The following is a 12,881-nucleotide window of genomic DNA, read 5'->3' as shown; positions in this document are numbered from 1 at the left end:
TCTCTGAATGTGCCCATGGAGAATCCATAATCTATACCACAGGCAAAAGGAAGCTGTAGTGACCTGGACTCTATGGAGCAATCCAACAAACACATTTTCTCACCACTTGTTGGGGCTGGTACCATTTAACCCACAGCCCTTTGCTTGCTGGGAGGGCTCCTTCCCACTGGAAATCAACTTCCCACCTGAAATAGCCCCACGGACCCTGTGCTTGCAGCAGCAGAGACTGAGGGTTGGTGCCCAGGGAGACATCCATGGAGGAGAGCAACACTCTTGCTCCAGCCTGGGAGGAGGGGAAGGGGAAGGGAAGAGGGATTTTGCTTTGTGGCTGATCTTCGACCCCTCCTTTGATTCTTGAGCACAGCCACCTACACCGAGCTGGGTCCTGCGGGGGGAAGAGGAGGAGAAGGGACTTGGCAAAGGAGCTGAGTGCATGTGTTGGGTTCGGATGCTCTCCAGGCCTCCTCCATGCAGGTCCTGCCTTCCCCATGAGCATCCCCGGGCCATTCCAGTGCCCACCTCTGCGCTGCCACCAAGACCAGCTGCGGGTTCCCCATTTGCTCCTGTTCCCTCTGCTCCTCCTTGGCCTTTCCTCGCCCAGCCATGAGGCAGAGAGACCCGTCTCCCTCTTTCTCCCCCATCCTTCCCTCTCCGTCCCTCCTGTTCAGCACAGCGAGAACCGGCGGGAGTTGATGTTCATCTTGGTGACCCCGATGAGCTTGAGGGGCGTGGAGAGGCTGAAGGAGCTCACGAGGGGGAAGTCGCAGAAGAGGTCGGCGAGCTCGTCCCTCTCCTCCAGCTCGTAGGTGGCATCGTTGAGCATGCGCTGGTGCAGGTGGCACGTCTGCTCGATCTTCAGCTTGTTGATGTCGCTGCGCAGCCGCATGAGCTGCCTGGCCAGCTGCTGGTCCTGCAGACGCATTTCTGCCTGCAACGGGGAGGGAAGAGGGTTTTTAGTGGCAAGTTTGCTGCGTCCTGCTCGAAGCTGCACCAGAGCATGGAATGGAAGGATGTTGAGGTGCTTGGATGTGTCCAGAGAAGGGTGACAAGGCTGGTGAAGGGTCTGGAGCACAAGCCCTGTGAGGAGCAGCTGAGGGAGCTGGGGGGGCTCAGCCTGGAGAAGAGGAGGCTCAGAGAGACCTCATCACTCTCTACAACTCCCTGACAGGAGGGGGCAGCCAGGTAGGGATCGGGCTCTTTTCCCAAGCATCCAGCGACTGGACAAGAAGACGCAGCCTTAAGCTGCGCCAGGAGAGGTTTAGGCTGGATATGAGGAAAAATTTCTTCACAGAAGGAGTGACTGGGCATGGAATGGGCTGCCCAGGGAGGTGGTGGAGTCACCATCCCTGGAGGTGTTTAAAAAAAGACTGGATGCGGCACTCAGTGCCATGGTCTGGTTGATAAGTGGTGTTGGGTCACAGGTTGGACTCGATGATCTCAAAGGTCTTTTCCAACCTAGCTGCTTCTGTGATTCTGTAAACTCATCTAGAGGTGCTCCATCTGGGAGGGAGACGGGGATCTTCCAAGCCAGCAATGCATCCCAAAAATATAGCAGCTCAGGATGGGGAATTTTTAACAATCGAGAAAGTCTGTGCCTGCTCGTGTTTTCAGGAGCACCAGGAAACTGGAATTAAAGCCGTGCCAAGGCTGTTGGCTTGGGTATCCGTCAGGCTTCAGAGCCTCCATCTCAACATTAAACAAAGCCCAAATTAATTTTGCTCATAAGGCAGCAGCCACAGGGAGATGGAGCAATTAGAGGTGGAAAGGACCAATTAAAAGAACACTGAATAACTGATCCCCAAATACTCAGCCTGGGTTTCCAGCCTGCATAAATCAGAGCTGGTCCATGACAGTCTCCACCTCCCCTGTGGCTTATTTTATCTCGGTGATTTGAAGTGGCTCTCAGAATGGGACCTCCATGGTTTCCCCCAGGAGAGAGAACTACCACCTCCAAGCTAATGATCTAAGTGTTTTGGAGGTATTTTTCTCTCCCCCGGCACCTGGCTTGGAAAGGCGGAAGATTCAGAAATAATGAAAGAAAAGAGGTCTTCTATTCTTTAAAAAAATCTAACTCATAATTAAGAAAATCCATTGCCACAGGATGCTGTGGGTAGTGAAGGAAGGAGGTGAACACTTGGTGTGGGAATCAGCCTGGGGAGCAGGAGCAGGCAGGGCTGGAAAAGCAGATCAAGACAATTCCCTTTTCTCACCCCACTTCCCTCCTCACAGAAAAGCAACAAAACCACAAAAGCTGCAGAGAAAAGGGGGTGGGAGAGAAGCCAAACAGGCCCCCCAGAAGGGTGATCTCAAAGGTCCTTTCCAGCTCAGGCACTTCCAGGACTCCATGATTCTAGGTTTTGGGATAAATTTCCCTTGTCTGGATTTTAGCAGCAGGGATGTGATCAGACCATATCAGTTTCCCTCCAGGCCTGAAAATTATCTGCTCAATTTGTGGGTACAGATGTAGCTCTGGGTGTAGGGAGTAAATTATTCCTGGCCTGGTGGCTTGTGCATGGAGATGCAGAAGGGAAGGGAGGAGGGAAAATTCCCCTTGAGAGACCCCACAGAGACCCTGATATTCCTACATGAGACCTTTCCATGCCTGAAACAAGGGCTGCTGCAAGGAGGGTGTGAACCAAAGCAGCCTCAGGGTTGCTTTAGCTTGCGCCATAATCCCTCCTCCTCCAGGCAATCAGAGCATCCCAGAATGGTTTGGGTTGGAAGGGATCTTAAAGCTCATCCAGCCCCACCCTCTGCCACGGCAGGGACCCCTTCCACTGTCCCAGGTTGCTCCAAGCCCCATCCAACCTGGCCTTGAACACTTCCAGGGATGGGAACCTGTGCCGGGGCCTCACCATGCTCTCAGGGTAGAATTTCTTTCCAATATCCCATCTAAATCCCTTCAAACCCAAACCGTTCTGTGTTTCTCTGACACTACAGAGGCATCCTGGAGGAACTTGTCTGATGCTCCCAGCCAGCAGATGGACTCCAGCTCGGCTGTCTGGAGAGGATTAAGTCACCTTTGTACCAGTCTCTGAGTGAATCTCTCTCCCTCTCTCAGGAAATCTCTCTCAAATTGTTGGCAGGGTTGTGGCCATTCACCTTTTTTCAAAAAACACTCCACTACTTCCTCTCAGACTCCATAACCTGTGCCCCCAGCAGAGCCATGCCACTTGACAGGCTTTTATTCTCCCACCTGAGTTGCAGTAATAAAAAAAATCATTCTGTTGATAATTTTCCCTGTCTCACAACAAATGCTGACACTTTATCAGGGAGGTGATCACAGGTGCTATTGAAGAGACCCTGGGTCATTCTTTCTTCTCGGTGTATCAACTTACCTAAGAAATGCCAACAAAGGCTTTCATTTAATATTTGGAAGAATGTGGGATTAAAAAAGCCTCTGCTGCCAACAAAAAAAAGCATTTAAAAGAGAATTATGAGGCCATTGTGCAGAGGGGTGTGAGCTGTAGGTGCTTTTTTCCTCTTGCAAACCAGCTTTACATTTTTTGACCGGTTCTTGTTTTCCCTCTCTTTTGAGGAAGCCGTTTGGTTTCATGCAAGCTGGAAGGCAAAGCCCTCTAGAAAATGAAGATGAGGAACAAAGCCTGGCAATGGTTCACTAAAAGCATGTGGATGTGGCACTTTTGGACATGGTTTAGAGGTGGCCTTGGACTCAACGATCTTCGAGGGCTTTTCCAACCTTAGCGATTCCACGTTTCTATGAGAGGATGATGTGCACAAGGAGGAGATGGCACACGGGGTGAGGGCTGTGACTGCCTGTGCTCCTTGGAAGGCTGCCTTGTCTTCCCGAGGGCTTGGGAGTTCCTTGGCTGGTGACAGGTCCTGCAGAGGCAGCTCCACGGGGTGACATCTGGGCAGAGGGTGGAGCACGAAAGTTGGGCTGCTCTGCAGGACATGAACTCTCACTCCTCACACTCATCCCTGGGGCTTGGCTTGAGGTGCAAACCCCCTGTCCTGCATCCATGGAGCTCTCCCATTAAACACTGCTCTGGTCAAACCCTCCCGGAATATTTAGTGGAATTTCAGTCAGAACCCAGAAATCCTCATTCTCCTTCCCTTTCCCAGAGGCTCTGCACAAACACTAAAGCCATTCCCCCCATCCCATGCTGAGGACCAAACAATCGCTGGAAAGGATGAGTGATGTCCCTTTAAAAGCAGCACTGACAGGCCAGCAGAGCCCCACAGAGCTGCCTGGGAATGAATAACGGGATTACAGGGGCCACCTCACGGGAAGCTGTGGAGTTTTTGGTTGGCAGAGTTCGCCCACAGGGCCGGGCACCACGAGGTAACTCCACGCTCCAGTTCACCCGTGTGGGACAGCAGCAGGATCCCCCACACAGAGTGCAACATCCTGGAGAAACCCATGAGGAGCATCCAGCAGAAGCCAGGCTTTCCATCTCCTTTGATCCTCTCATGGCCAGGACAGGAAGACCTTAGGTGTGTCTTGCTCATAAAACCCAAATTTCTAACACATTTGGGCTCTTCCTGCACACCCAGCTCCAGCTGTTTCTCACCAGCATGGCTGGGGAATGCTGTTGGGGTGCACAGGATGCTGGGTTGAACTTGCCAGGGTGGAAGGGGGAACCAAACTCAGCTCCTTCCCGGCAGTGAAGCAACTGCTGGGTTGAAATGCAAAGCTGGACTACAGAATCTTATGAAGCCAGGGAGGATTTTCCGCTTGGATTAAGCCTCAAAGTCTCCCAGGGTTGTTCTCTCCCAGGGAGAGAAAGCTTTGGATGTATTCTTTCCTGTTTTCCAGTTGAGGTGGCTCAGCCCAAACAGATACAAGCAGTTGCCTTCAATTTTGCCTTCAACAGACAGGAATAATTTTCCAATAATTTTCCCATTTCCAGCAGTCCATTTTTTCCCTGCATTGTTGTGGGGGGTGTTTCAGCAGGGAACACCCCAAGGCATGGAGATGGGGAGCTCTTTGAGATTTCCCTCTCCTCCCAGAAGAGAAGAGTCCCATGGATGAAGTCCCAGCCTGGCCCATGAAGCTCAGGGGGACGGTCTGTGGAGAAACAGCTGCTCCCCCAGGACCAGCCCTTTTTATTTCCAAAAGATCAAAAGAAACTGAGATGTGAATTGGTGCTTTCCTGTGTGCAGCCACTTGGGTTCAAGCACGGAGAAGCACAGGCCACTTGTCAGATCCTTGCCAAACCCTTCAGAGAAGTCCACATTGTCTGTGTTTTGGTTTGGAGCTTCTTCAAAGGTGCTCAGATACCACCCTGTTGTGGGTAATTTTAGGTACTCATGTCCTTGTGGTGCAGCCCATGCAAAGCCTGTCGTGGGTACCAAATCTCACTCTTCCTCAGTGTTGTTTAGTCTGTGTTGGCTGCACCCAAGCTGACCCTTGGGCATGGTCCTGTTCTGTAATAAATCCTAAACTCTTCCCTAGTTTCAGCAATTTAACAGTAGAGGTCACAGAGTCATGGAATGCTTTGGGTTGCAAGGGACCCTTAAAGATCATCCTGTTCCATGGGCAGGGACACCTTCCACTAGCCCACGTTGCTCCAAGCCCTGTCTAACCTGGCCTTTGACAATTCCAGGGATCCAGGGGCAGCCACAGCTTCTCTGGGCACCCTTTGCCAGGGCCTCTGCACCCTCATAATGAGGAAATTTTGTTTAAATTCACTCAAGAACTTGCTCAGCCAATATCAGTATCCCAAATGACAATAATAGTGCATAATACATAATAATCAATGTGTGACCAACAGGACACTGGTGTTTTACAATTTCCCAGGAGAGGACATCAGATATTTGTGTTCCTTTTCAACTCCTTCCTGCATTCTGGCTCACAGAATGCAGGCTCACTCAAATCTGAGTACCAAACTGGTGAATTTGAGACAGAAAACTCATTTTTCCTAAGGGGACAAAGTTGCAACTATTCTAAGATGTCCCTGTTCATAGGTTTGTACTTTGGCCATACTTGAGAGGGAGAGAACTCTGAGTGCTTAATTTTGTAACTTGTAAAACCTGGCAAATTTCAAAAACAAAGAGCAAAGTGTGACCCCTCCAGTCCTCGAGTCTGTCACCATCCCCAGGCTGGTGATGGTTTTGCTCTCAGCACGGATGAGGAGCTGCCACACTTGACAGTGCAAAGGCAAACACAAGGGCAAAGAAGAGGCAGGAGGAGCTGGGGAGGGAAATGCTCCAGCCCCGGGGCAGCTCAGCGCACGCTGAGAGCTGCAATTTGCTCCTACACCTCCACAGAGCCTCTCAGCACAAAAACAAGAGCAGTTCGCACGTCTGAATAAATCAGCTTCTCGGGGCCAGGTTCTCAGCAGGCCCCAGCTGACGTGGCTGGCTCAGGCTCCGTGGGCTTATGTCAGTCCTACAAACCAGGGCCAGGGCCTGGTGTGCAGAACCAGGGCCTGGGGCTGGTCATGGCAGGTGACAGGCCAAGAAAACCAGATGGACAAGAAAACCTTGGGTTTGTCTTTTGCTTCACTTCTGAACATGAGCAGCCTGAACCTGGCTGAAGCTAAACCTGAGCAGACTCTGGACACACAGAGGAAAATTCCTTGCAGTGTCAGATGATGGCTTTTGTGTGGATTGGGAGTAACAAGAGATAGGGCAAGAGGAAATGGCCTCAAGTTGTCCCAAGAGAGGTTTAAATTGGATACTAGGAAAAAATTCTTCAGGAAAAGGATTGTCCAGCCCTGGCGCAGCTGGCCAGTGCAGTGGAGGAATCCCCATCCCCAGAGCGATTGAAAAGCTGTGTGGGTGTGGCATTTGGGGACACGGTTTAGTGCTGCCTTGGCAGAGCTGGGGAGTGGTTGGACTCAGTGATCTTAGAGGGCTTTCCCAACCTAAACTCTTCTGCTGCTTTTGTCTGGGATAGAGATAAATCCAAAGCTGGGTGGTCCTGTACCCACTGCCTGTTGGGAACAGTCCCCAGCATGTGCAGACTCCTGAAGCTCCAAGTGCTTGGCAGGATGCTCCCTGGGACAAGCCAGAACCATTCCAGGGTGATGCTGTTGAAACAACCTGGCCTGAACACGCTGGGAGCTGTGCTGAGGGTTGGGGGTGATGGAGCTGCACGCTCTGCATTTCATTCAGTAGGGACATGGCTGCTGCACTTCTTTCCTGCATGGAAAGAATCTCCACCTTCACCAGCTTTTGCCCTTTCATTGGATAGATGAATCCTACAGACCCTAAATAACCATATAATGGAATCACAGAATCATGGAATGGTTTGGGTTGGAAGGGACCTTAAAGATCATCCCATCCCACCCTCTGCCATGGGCAGGGACACCTTCCACTAGCCCAGGTTGCTCCAAGCCCTGTCCATCCTGGCCTTGGACACTTCCCAGCTTCTCTGGGCACCCTGTGCCAGGGTCTTTCCACCCTCACAGCCAGGAATTCCTTCCCAAAATCCCATCTATCCCTGCTCTCTGGCAGTGAGAAGCCATTCCCCCTTGTCCTGTCGTTCCAGGCCCTTGTCCAAAGTCCCTCTCATTCTTTCTTGTAGGCTCCCTTCAGGACATGGGATACCACAATTAGGTCAGCCTGAAGCCTTCTCCATGATGAACAATCCTAATTCTCTCAGCTTTTCCTCACAGCAGAGCTGCTCCATCCCTCTGATCATCCTCGTGCCACCTCTGGAATTGCTCCAGCAGCTCCAGGTCCTTCCTGTGCTGGACCCCAGATCTGGAGGCAGCTCTGCAGGTGGGGTCTCACCTGAGCAGGGCACAGGAGCAGAATCCCCCCTCCCCTCCTGCCCATGCTGGGGGATCAGCCCAGGATCTGGTTGGTTGCTGGGCTTCATCCTGCTATGGAGCCTTCCCGATGCCTTTCTTACCACAACATGGGCAAAACCAAGGAAAAATCCTGGCTATGTCGGGATGTTTGGAAGCTTGTTCCTTTATTTGACAAAAAGCTGGATTTCACCCTTGAAATGTAATGCAAAATGCACCTTTTGGTTCCAACACCGTGTGATGGGATGGCCTGGCTGTGCTCCCTCTGCCTGCTGGCAGCTCTTACCCACACTCGTGCCTCCAGCACAGCTATTTCACCCTGTGGTCAGTCAAAAAACTGCTCTCTCTTTTGGGGAAATTGTTCTAAATTACCAGTTACGTCCAGATCCAGCAAAGACCGGTGTAATTAAGTGTCTGGAAAATGGAAAGTGGGGAACAATTAAGGTTTGCTTGCCCTTTTCTCTTCCTTAATTTAAACTTTCAGTTTTTGACAGATGGTGGTTTAGATACCACACCCCAGTCTAAGGGGTAGAATCAGACTCTGAGACAATTTATACTTCCATCATGGGCAGAGATTGAAAAAAAACCCCAAATCTTTTAAAATCCAGGATTCTGAGAAGGAAAATCTGCTTCTTGCTGTCTTTGACCATCTTGAGATTCAGGGTTTACATCAAGTGTGAATTTAGGATTGCACCCAGATTCAGGTCACACATCTGCAGCTGAGGTTCTCCAGAGCACTGAGGGGTTGTAGGGGATCATGTCAACACTGTTCCTAATAGTCCTGAATGCCTGAAAGCCAAGATCCTGAGAAACAAAGTCACCAAAGCACAGCACCCAGAACCACCGCTGTAAATAAATTCTCAGGGGATCAGATGAGCTGGGTGAATACAGCAACAGAAAGTTGACAAGTCAACATTACCTGAAGCAAAAGTCACAAAGAAATCTTTAAAACTATTATTCACTGTTGTCAGAAGTTCCCCTCAAAGATTTCAGTATTTCTCAAAAACAAAGCGTCTGCACAGGAACATTTTCACAAGTGTTGGCCACAAGTGATGTCCCAGCCCCTGCTGCAAATATTCCTGCTGGGACCCACAGGCAAAGTTCCAACTGGGCAACAGAAACAAAGCCACGTGTCATGAGTCACTTCCAGTAATTTGGGCCAAATAATAAGGACTTTTCATGCCAGTGAGGAGAAGGGAAGGATCTCTGGGAAGTGTGTTTTTGGAACCTGGTTGCTTCTACCCTTGTGAAGAGCACCTGGACTGGTTCTCCAGCCCTGAATTCAGGCTGCCCTGACAGGGACATGTCCATCCTATCAACCTCCAGAAAATCATAGAATACCCTGAGCTGGAAGGGAACCACAAGGATCATTATGTCCAGCTCCTGGCCCTGCACAGGACAACCCCAGAATCACTCTATGTGCCTGAGACTGTTTTCCAAACATTTATTGAACTCTGTCAGGCTTGGTGCATCCTCCTGGGAATTATCCCCAGGCTGTGCTGACTCCTGAGCTGGGTCGGGAGCTGGGTCAGGCCCAGGATAAATTTGTGCTGAAGACCATGATAGCAAAGTGACAGAGAAAAGGTGAATTCCAGCCCTTGTGCCCTGGCTCTGTGGATTTTCCTACAGCACACATTCCTAGAAAAAACAAAGCATTTTTGTCCTCTCTTTTCTCTGCGAAATGTCCAGAAATAAACAGATGTGTGAGACAGGGCCCAAGATTGGGATGGGAGGATGACTGAAATGTGGACTGGATTTGAATGAAGAAAAAGGCAACAGAAGATGGACCTGGAAGAGCCAGGTGTGGAAAACACAACGAGTGATGGAAAACACAACGAGTGATAGAAAACACGATGACTGATTGTTGCCTTTCCACCTGGGGCTGAAGGCAGGCAGGAACAAGGAGTTTCCCCACTCTTTCATTTTTATCCCTCTTCAAAATTTGTGCTAACAGGGACAGGCAATCACTTACCAGCTCCTTCCTGAGCCACGTCAAAGCTTCGTCGATGCTCTCAAAGCCACCTATTCTCCCTGAGGTGACAGTCCCCTTGTCCTGGGCAGGGCTCCTGTTGAGGTGCAGCTGCACCTTCCTCATGGGGACAGTCTCCCCCGGGGTCTTTTTGGCCTTGGTGGCCTCGTCCTCCCCATCTCCCTCAGCCTGGGGGCTCTTCCAAGCCTGCTCCTCCAGCTTTGCCTTCCATTCCAAGTAGGAAGGGCGCCTGGTCTCCAGTCTCAGCTTCTCTGTCAATGCCTTGAGGGTCCTCAGGTGATCATCCGGAGGAGGAACCCCCCCAGAGCCAGCATCCGTGCTGTCCAGCGCCTCCTCTATTTGGATTTGGGGGACAGACATCCTCTCTCGGAGTCCAAAGGCATAGAGGTGGGATGGAAAGGGCCAGGGATGGGGATGAGAACCCTCAAGGTTTGACCTGGTGTCACGAGGTGCCCAACACAGCACCCTGGAGGACAGCTGAGGTGTTGGCCCCTGCTCAAGCAGCAAACCAGCCTTGGATGAAGACCTAGAAGAGAAAAAAAGGATTGGTTTTGAGAAGGAAAAAGGGAGTGAGGAAAGAGAGACAGCTCTTTCTGGAGCAGGGGAGTGAGAGCTTTGGGAGAGGCTCAGTGCCAGAGTGCTGCTGGGGAGGGTGATCTCACCTCGGTTATCTGAGTGCTTTGGGGCAGGAACAGACAGGCTCTGGCTTTTAGCAAAGCTCTGGTTACCTACACCTCCAATCTTAACTCAAGGGACCATGGAAAGGTTGCCAAGGAGGCCAGGACACATTCCCAGACCCCAACATTCTCTGGAAACACCAGTGGCTACTGCTGGATTTTGGACTGTCTGGTCTTGTTGATTTTCTGCCTGGCAAACCCACATTTCCCCATTTGGGCAAATCAAGTAAGACAACCTGAAAGAGGGGAAGTTTGGATGAAATATTAGGGGGAAATTCTTCCCTGTAGGGGTGGGGAGGCCCTGGCACAGGGTGCCCAGAGAAGCTGGGGCTGCCCCTGGATCCCTGGAAGTGTCCAAGGCCAGGCTGGACAGGGCTTGGAGCAACCTGGGCTAGTGGGAGGTGTCCCTTCCCATGGCAGGGGGTGGAATGGGATGATCTTTAAGGTTCCTTCCAACCCAAACCATTCTGGGATTCTGTGAACCCAAACTTCTCCCAAGAGTTTGAGTCAAAAAGAGAACTGGAAAAAGGGATTTATTCTTCCCCACACCACACTCCAGTTTTACAGATCAGGGTTTAGATCTGGGTTTGCTGAAGATGCAGCTTTAGGACTCAGCTCCCTTCTGACCCCCTGGTTCCAGCCCGGAATGTGCTCCCAGCCATGTGAGGAACTAACTGGGCTGCTGGCATGGTTTGGGTTCAGACATCCAGGAAGACTTGGACTTGTGGTTTCCACCGCTGGCCACATCCACTTTATCCAGTGGCAATGGTCCCTTGTAACACCCCTTAGGAGCAGTAGCACAGAGAAACCAGGAGCTTCCTCCCCACTTCTGCTCCTGTCAGCACCCATGGAAGCTGTGCCCAAAGCTGCTCTGACAAACCCTGGGCCCTGGAGGGGCAGAGGACTCGAACAACTCTCCAAGAGTTAAGCTCAGGCAGCTTCTGTATTCATTTGCCGGCAGGATCAGGTAAGGGACGTTCTCAAGGTCGTGTGCTCATCTATAGCTGAGCTAGGAATAGATCCAGAGCTCTCCTCTGAACGCCAGGAGCAAAACGAAATACTTTTCTGCCTGCCTGGTGAGATGCCTGGAAAAGCAGGCAGGATGTGTGCAGCTTCCTAGAGTTACTCAGCCATTCTTCTCCCTGCCATTTCCACAAAGGCGTGTGCAGCTCTGAAATCCAGACCATAATTATGCCTCTCCAACCTTTTCAGTAAGAAGATTCAATTTAAAATAAACACAGAGAGAGAGAGAGCAAGATTTATCCCAACAATTGTGTGGGGGCACATGAGCTGAACGAGGAGTTGATAGCGTACACACAGACAGTGTGGGGGTGGAGGATTAGTCATGTTGTGGTCTCTTTCCTGCTCCTATTTATGTTAATGAGAGTTTTACAGGAGAGGGAACCCTCACAGACACTCTGTCAGGTTGAAGCCAACAGCTCTCGTGCCTGGAACAGCAACAATTTTCCTTCTTCTCTTGAAAAATAGAGGGGAAAGCAGTGGGCTGCCCTGGGGGAGGGGTGCTCTGCAGGGCTCAGGGCATGTCGATGAATTTACCTTTCCTCCAGCTCCAGCCTCAATAGATCAATAAAGGAAAAGAAGTAATGACTTCAAAGACTTCACCTCTGAGGGGTTTTTTTTTGTCCATTGAGACCTCTGTGCAGGTTGCTGAGGGTGGCCCAAACCCAGCAGTCCAAGAGTCTGCTGCAGTTCCATACTGGGCTGCTGGATTTGCTAGTCCCCAGCAAAGATCATATTTTTATCATTTTCTGAATGCCACAGCTACAAAGCAGAGCCCCACACAAGCTCTTTTGTCCTGCTCTCCAGCGTGTATGGAATCCTCAGGGTGGGAAAGGCCCCTGGTATTTGAGCCTTGGGCACAGCTCAGTTAACATTTAGAGCATTGGACCATGAAAGCAGGACAGTGGCTTGGAGCATCCCCTTTGTCACAGCCCTGCTGTCATCTCCCCCTCCCTGTCACCACAAGTCCCAGCAGCTTTGGAGGAGGTTTGGTTTTTCTACCCTAAAAGCAGCATTGATTCAGCCCATCCTTCACTTCCTCCCTGGTGTAACACGAAACGCCTCGTTCCCTCTGCAAGGACACCCCCTAAATAAGCAGCTCTGCTCCCCAGCCTGTCCAAACTCTGAAGTGACAGAATGGAGCCACCTCTAATTTCCTATCAATATCTTGGACTTGGATCAAAGACCTGCTGTGGAGAAAGAGATCTGAAAGTTGTAAGCGTGTGAAAAATGCCCTTGTGCTGTAACACAAACCCTTTGGTGCCGGAGAGTTACCAAATTGCCAGGAACAAACGTGCCTCTGGCTCAAATCCACATACTCCCAGTCTCCCTGCCCTAGGCTTGGCTCCCCCTGGGCTGCCCTGTGTGAGGGGATCTAAGTGATTAATCCTTGATTTGTCTCATTATCACACTCGCTGCAGGGAGAGCCTGCCAGCCCTAATTAGGGGTAATGAGTTCAGCTCCAAAATGGGG

The 12,881-nt window shown here is 50.9% G+C and overlaps 1 protein-coding gene across 1 annotated transcript; it reads right to left on the bottom strand.

Annotated features, from left to right (window-relative positions):
* Positions 1 to 664: 664 nt before the first annotated feature.
* FAM167A (family with sequence similarity 167 member A) lies at positions 665 to 10,071 on the bottom strand (the record flags this gene model as incomplete). The annotated part of the gene is made up of 2 exons (XM_082303426.1): positions 665 to 928; positions 9,694 to 10,071. 2 exons carry the CDS (start codon positions 10,069 to 10,071, stop codon positions 665 to 667), a joined length of 642 nt encoding a protein of 213 aa, XP_082159552.1.
* Positions 10,072 to 12,881: the final 2,810 nt, after the last annotated feature.

Source organism: Coloeus monedula (assembly GCF_965178545.1).
Source record: "Coloeus monedula genome assembly, chromosome: 2".
Taxonomy (NCBI): Eukaryota; Metazoa; Chordata; class Aves; order Passeriformes; family Corvidae; genus Coloeus; species Coloeus monedula.
Note: the sequence above shows the minus strand (reverse complement) of the source record. Positions and strands in the feature narration are given on the sequence as shown.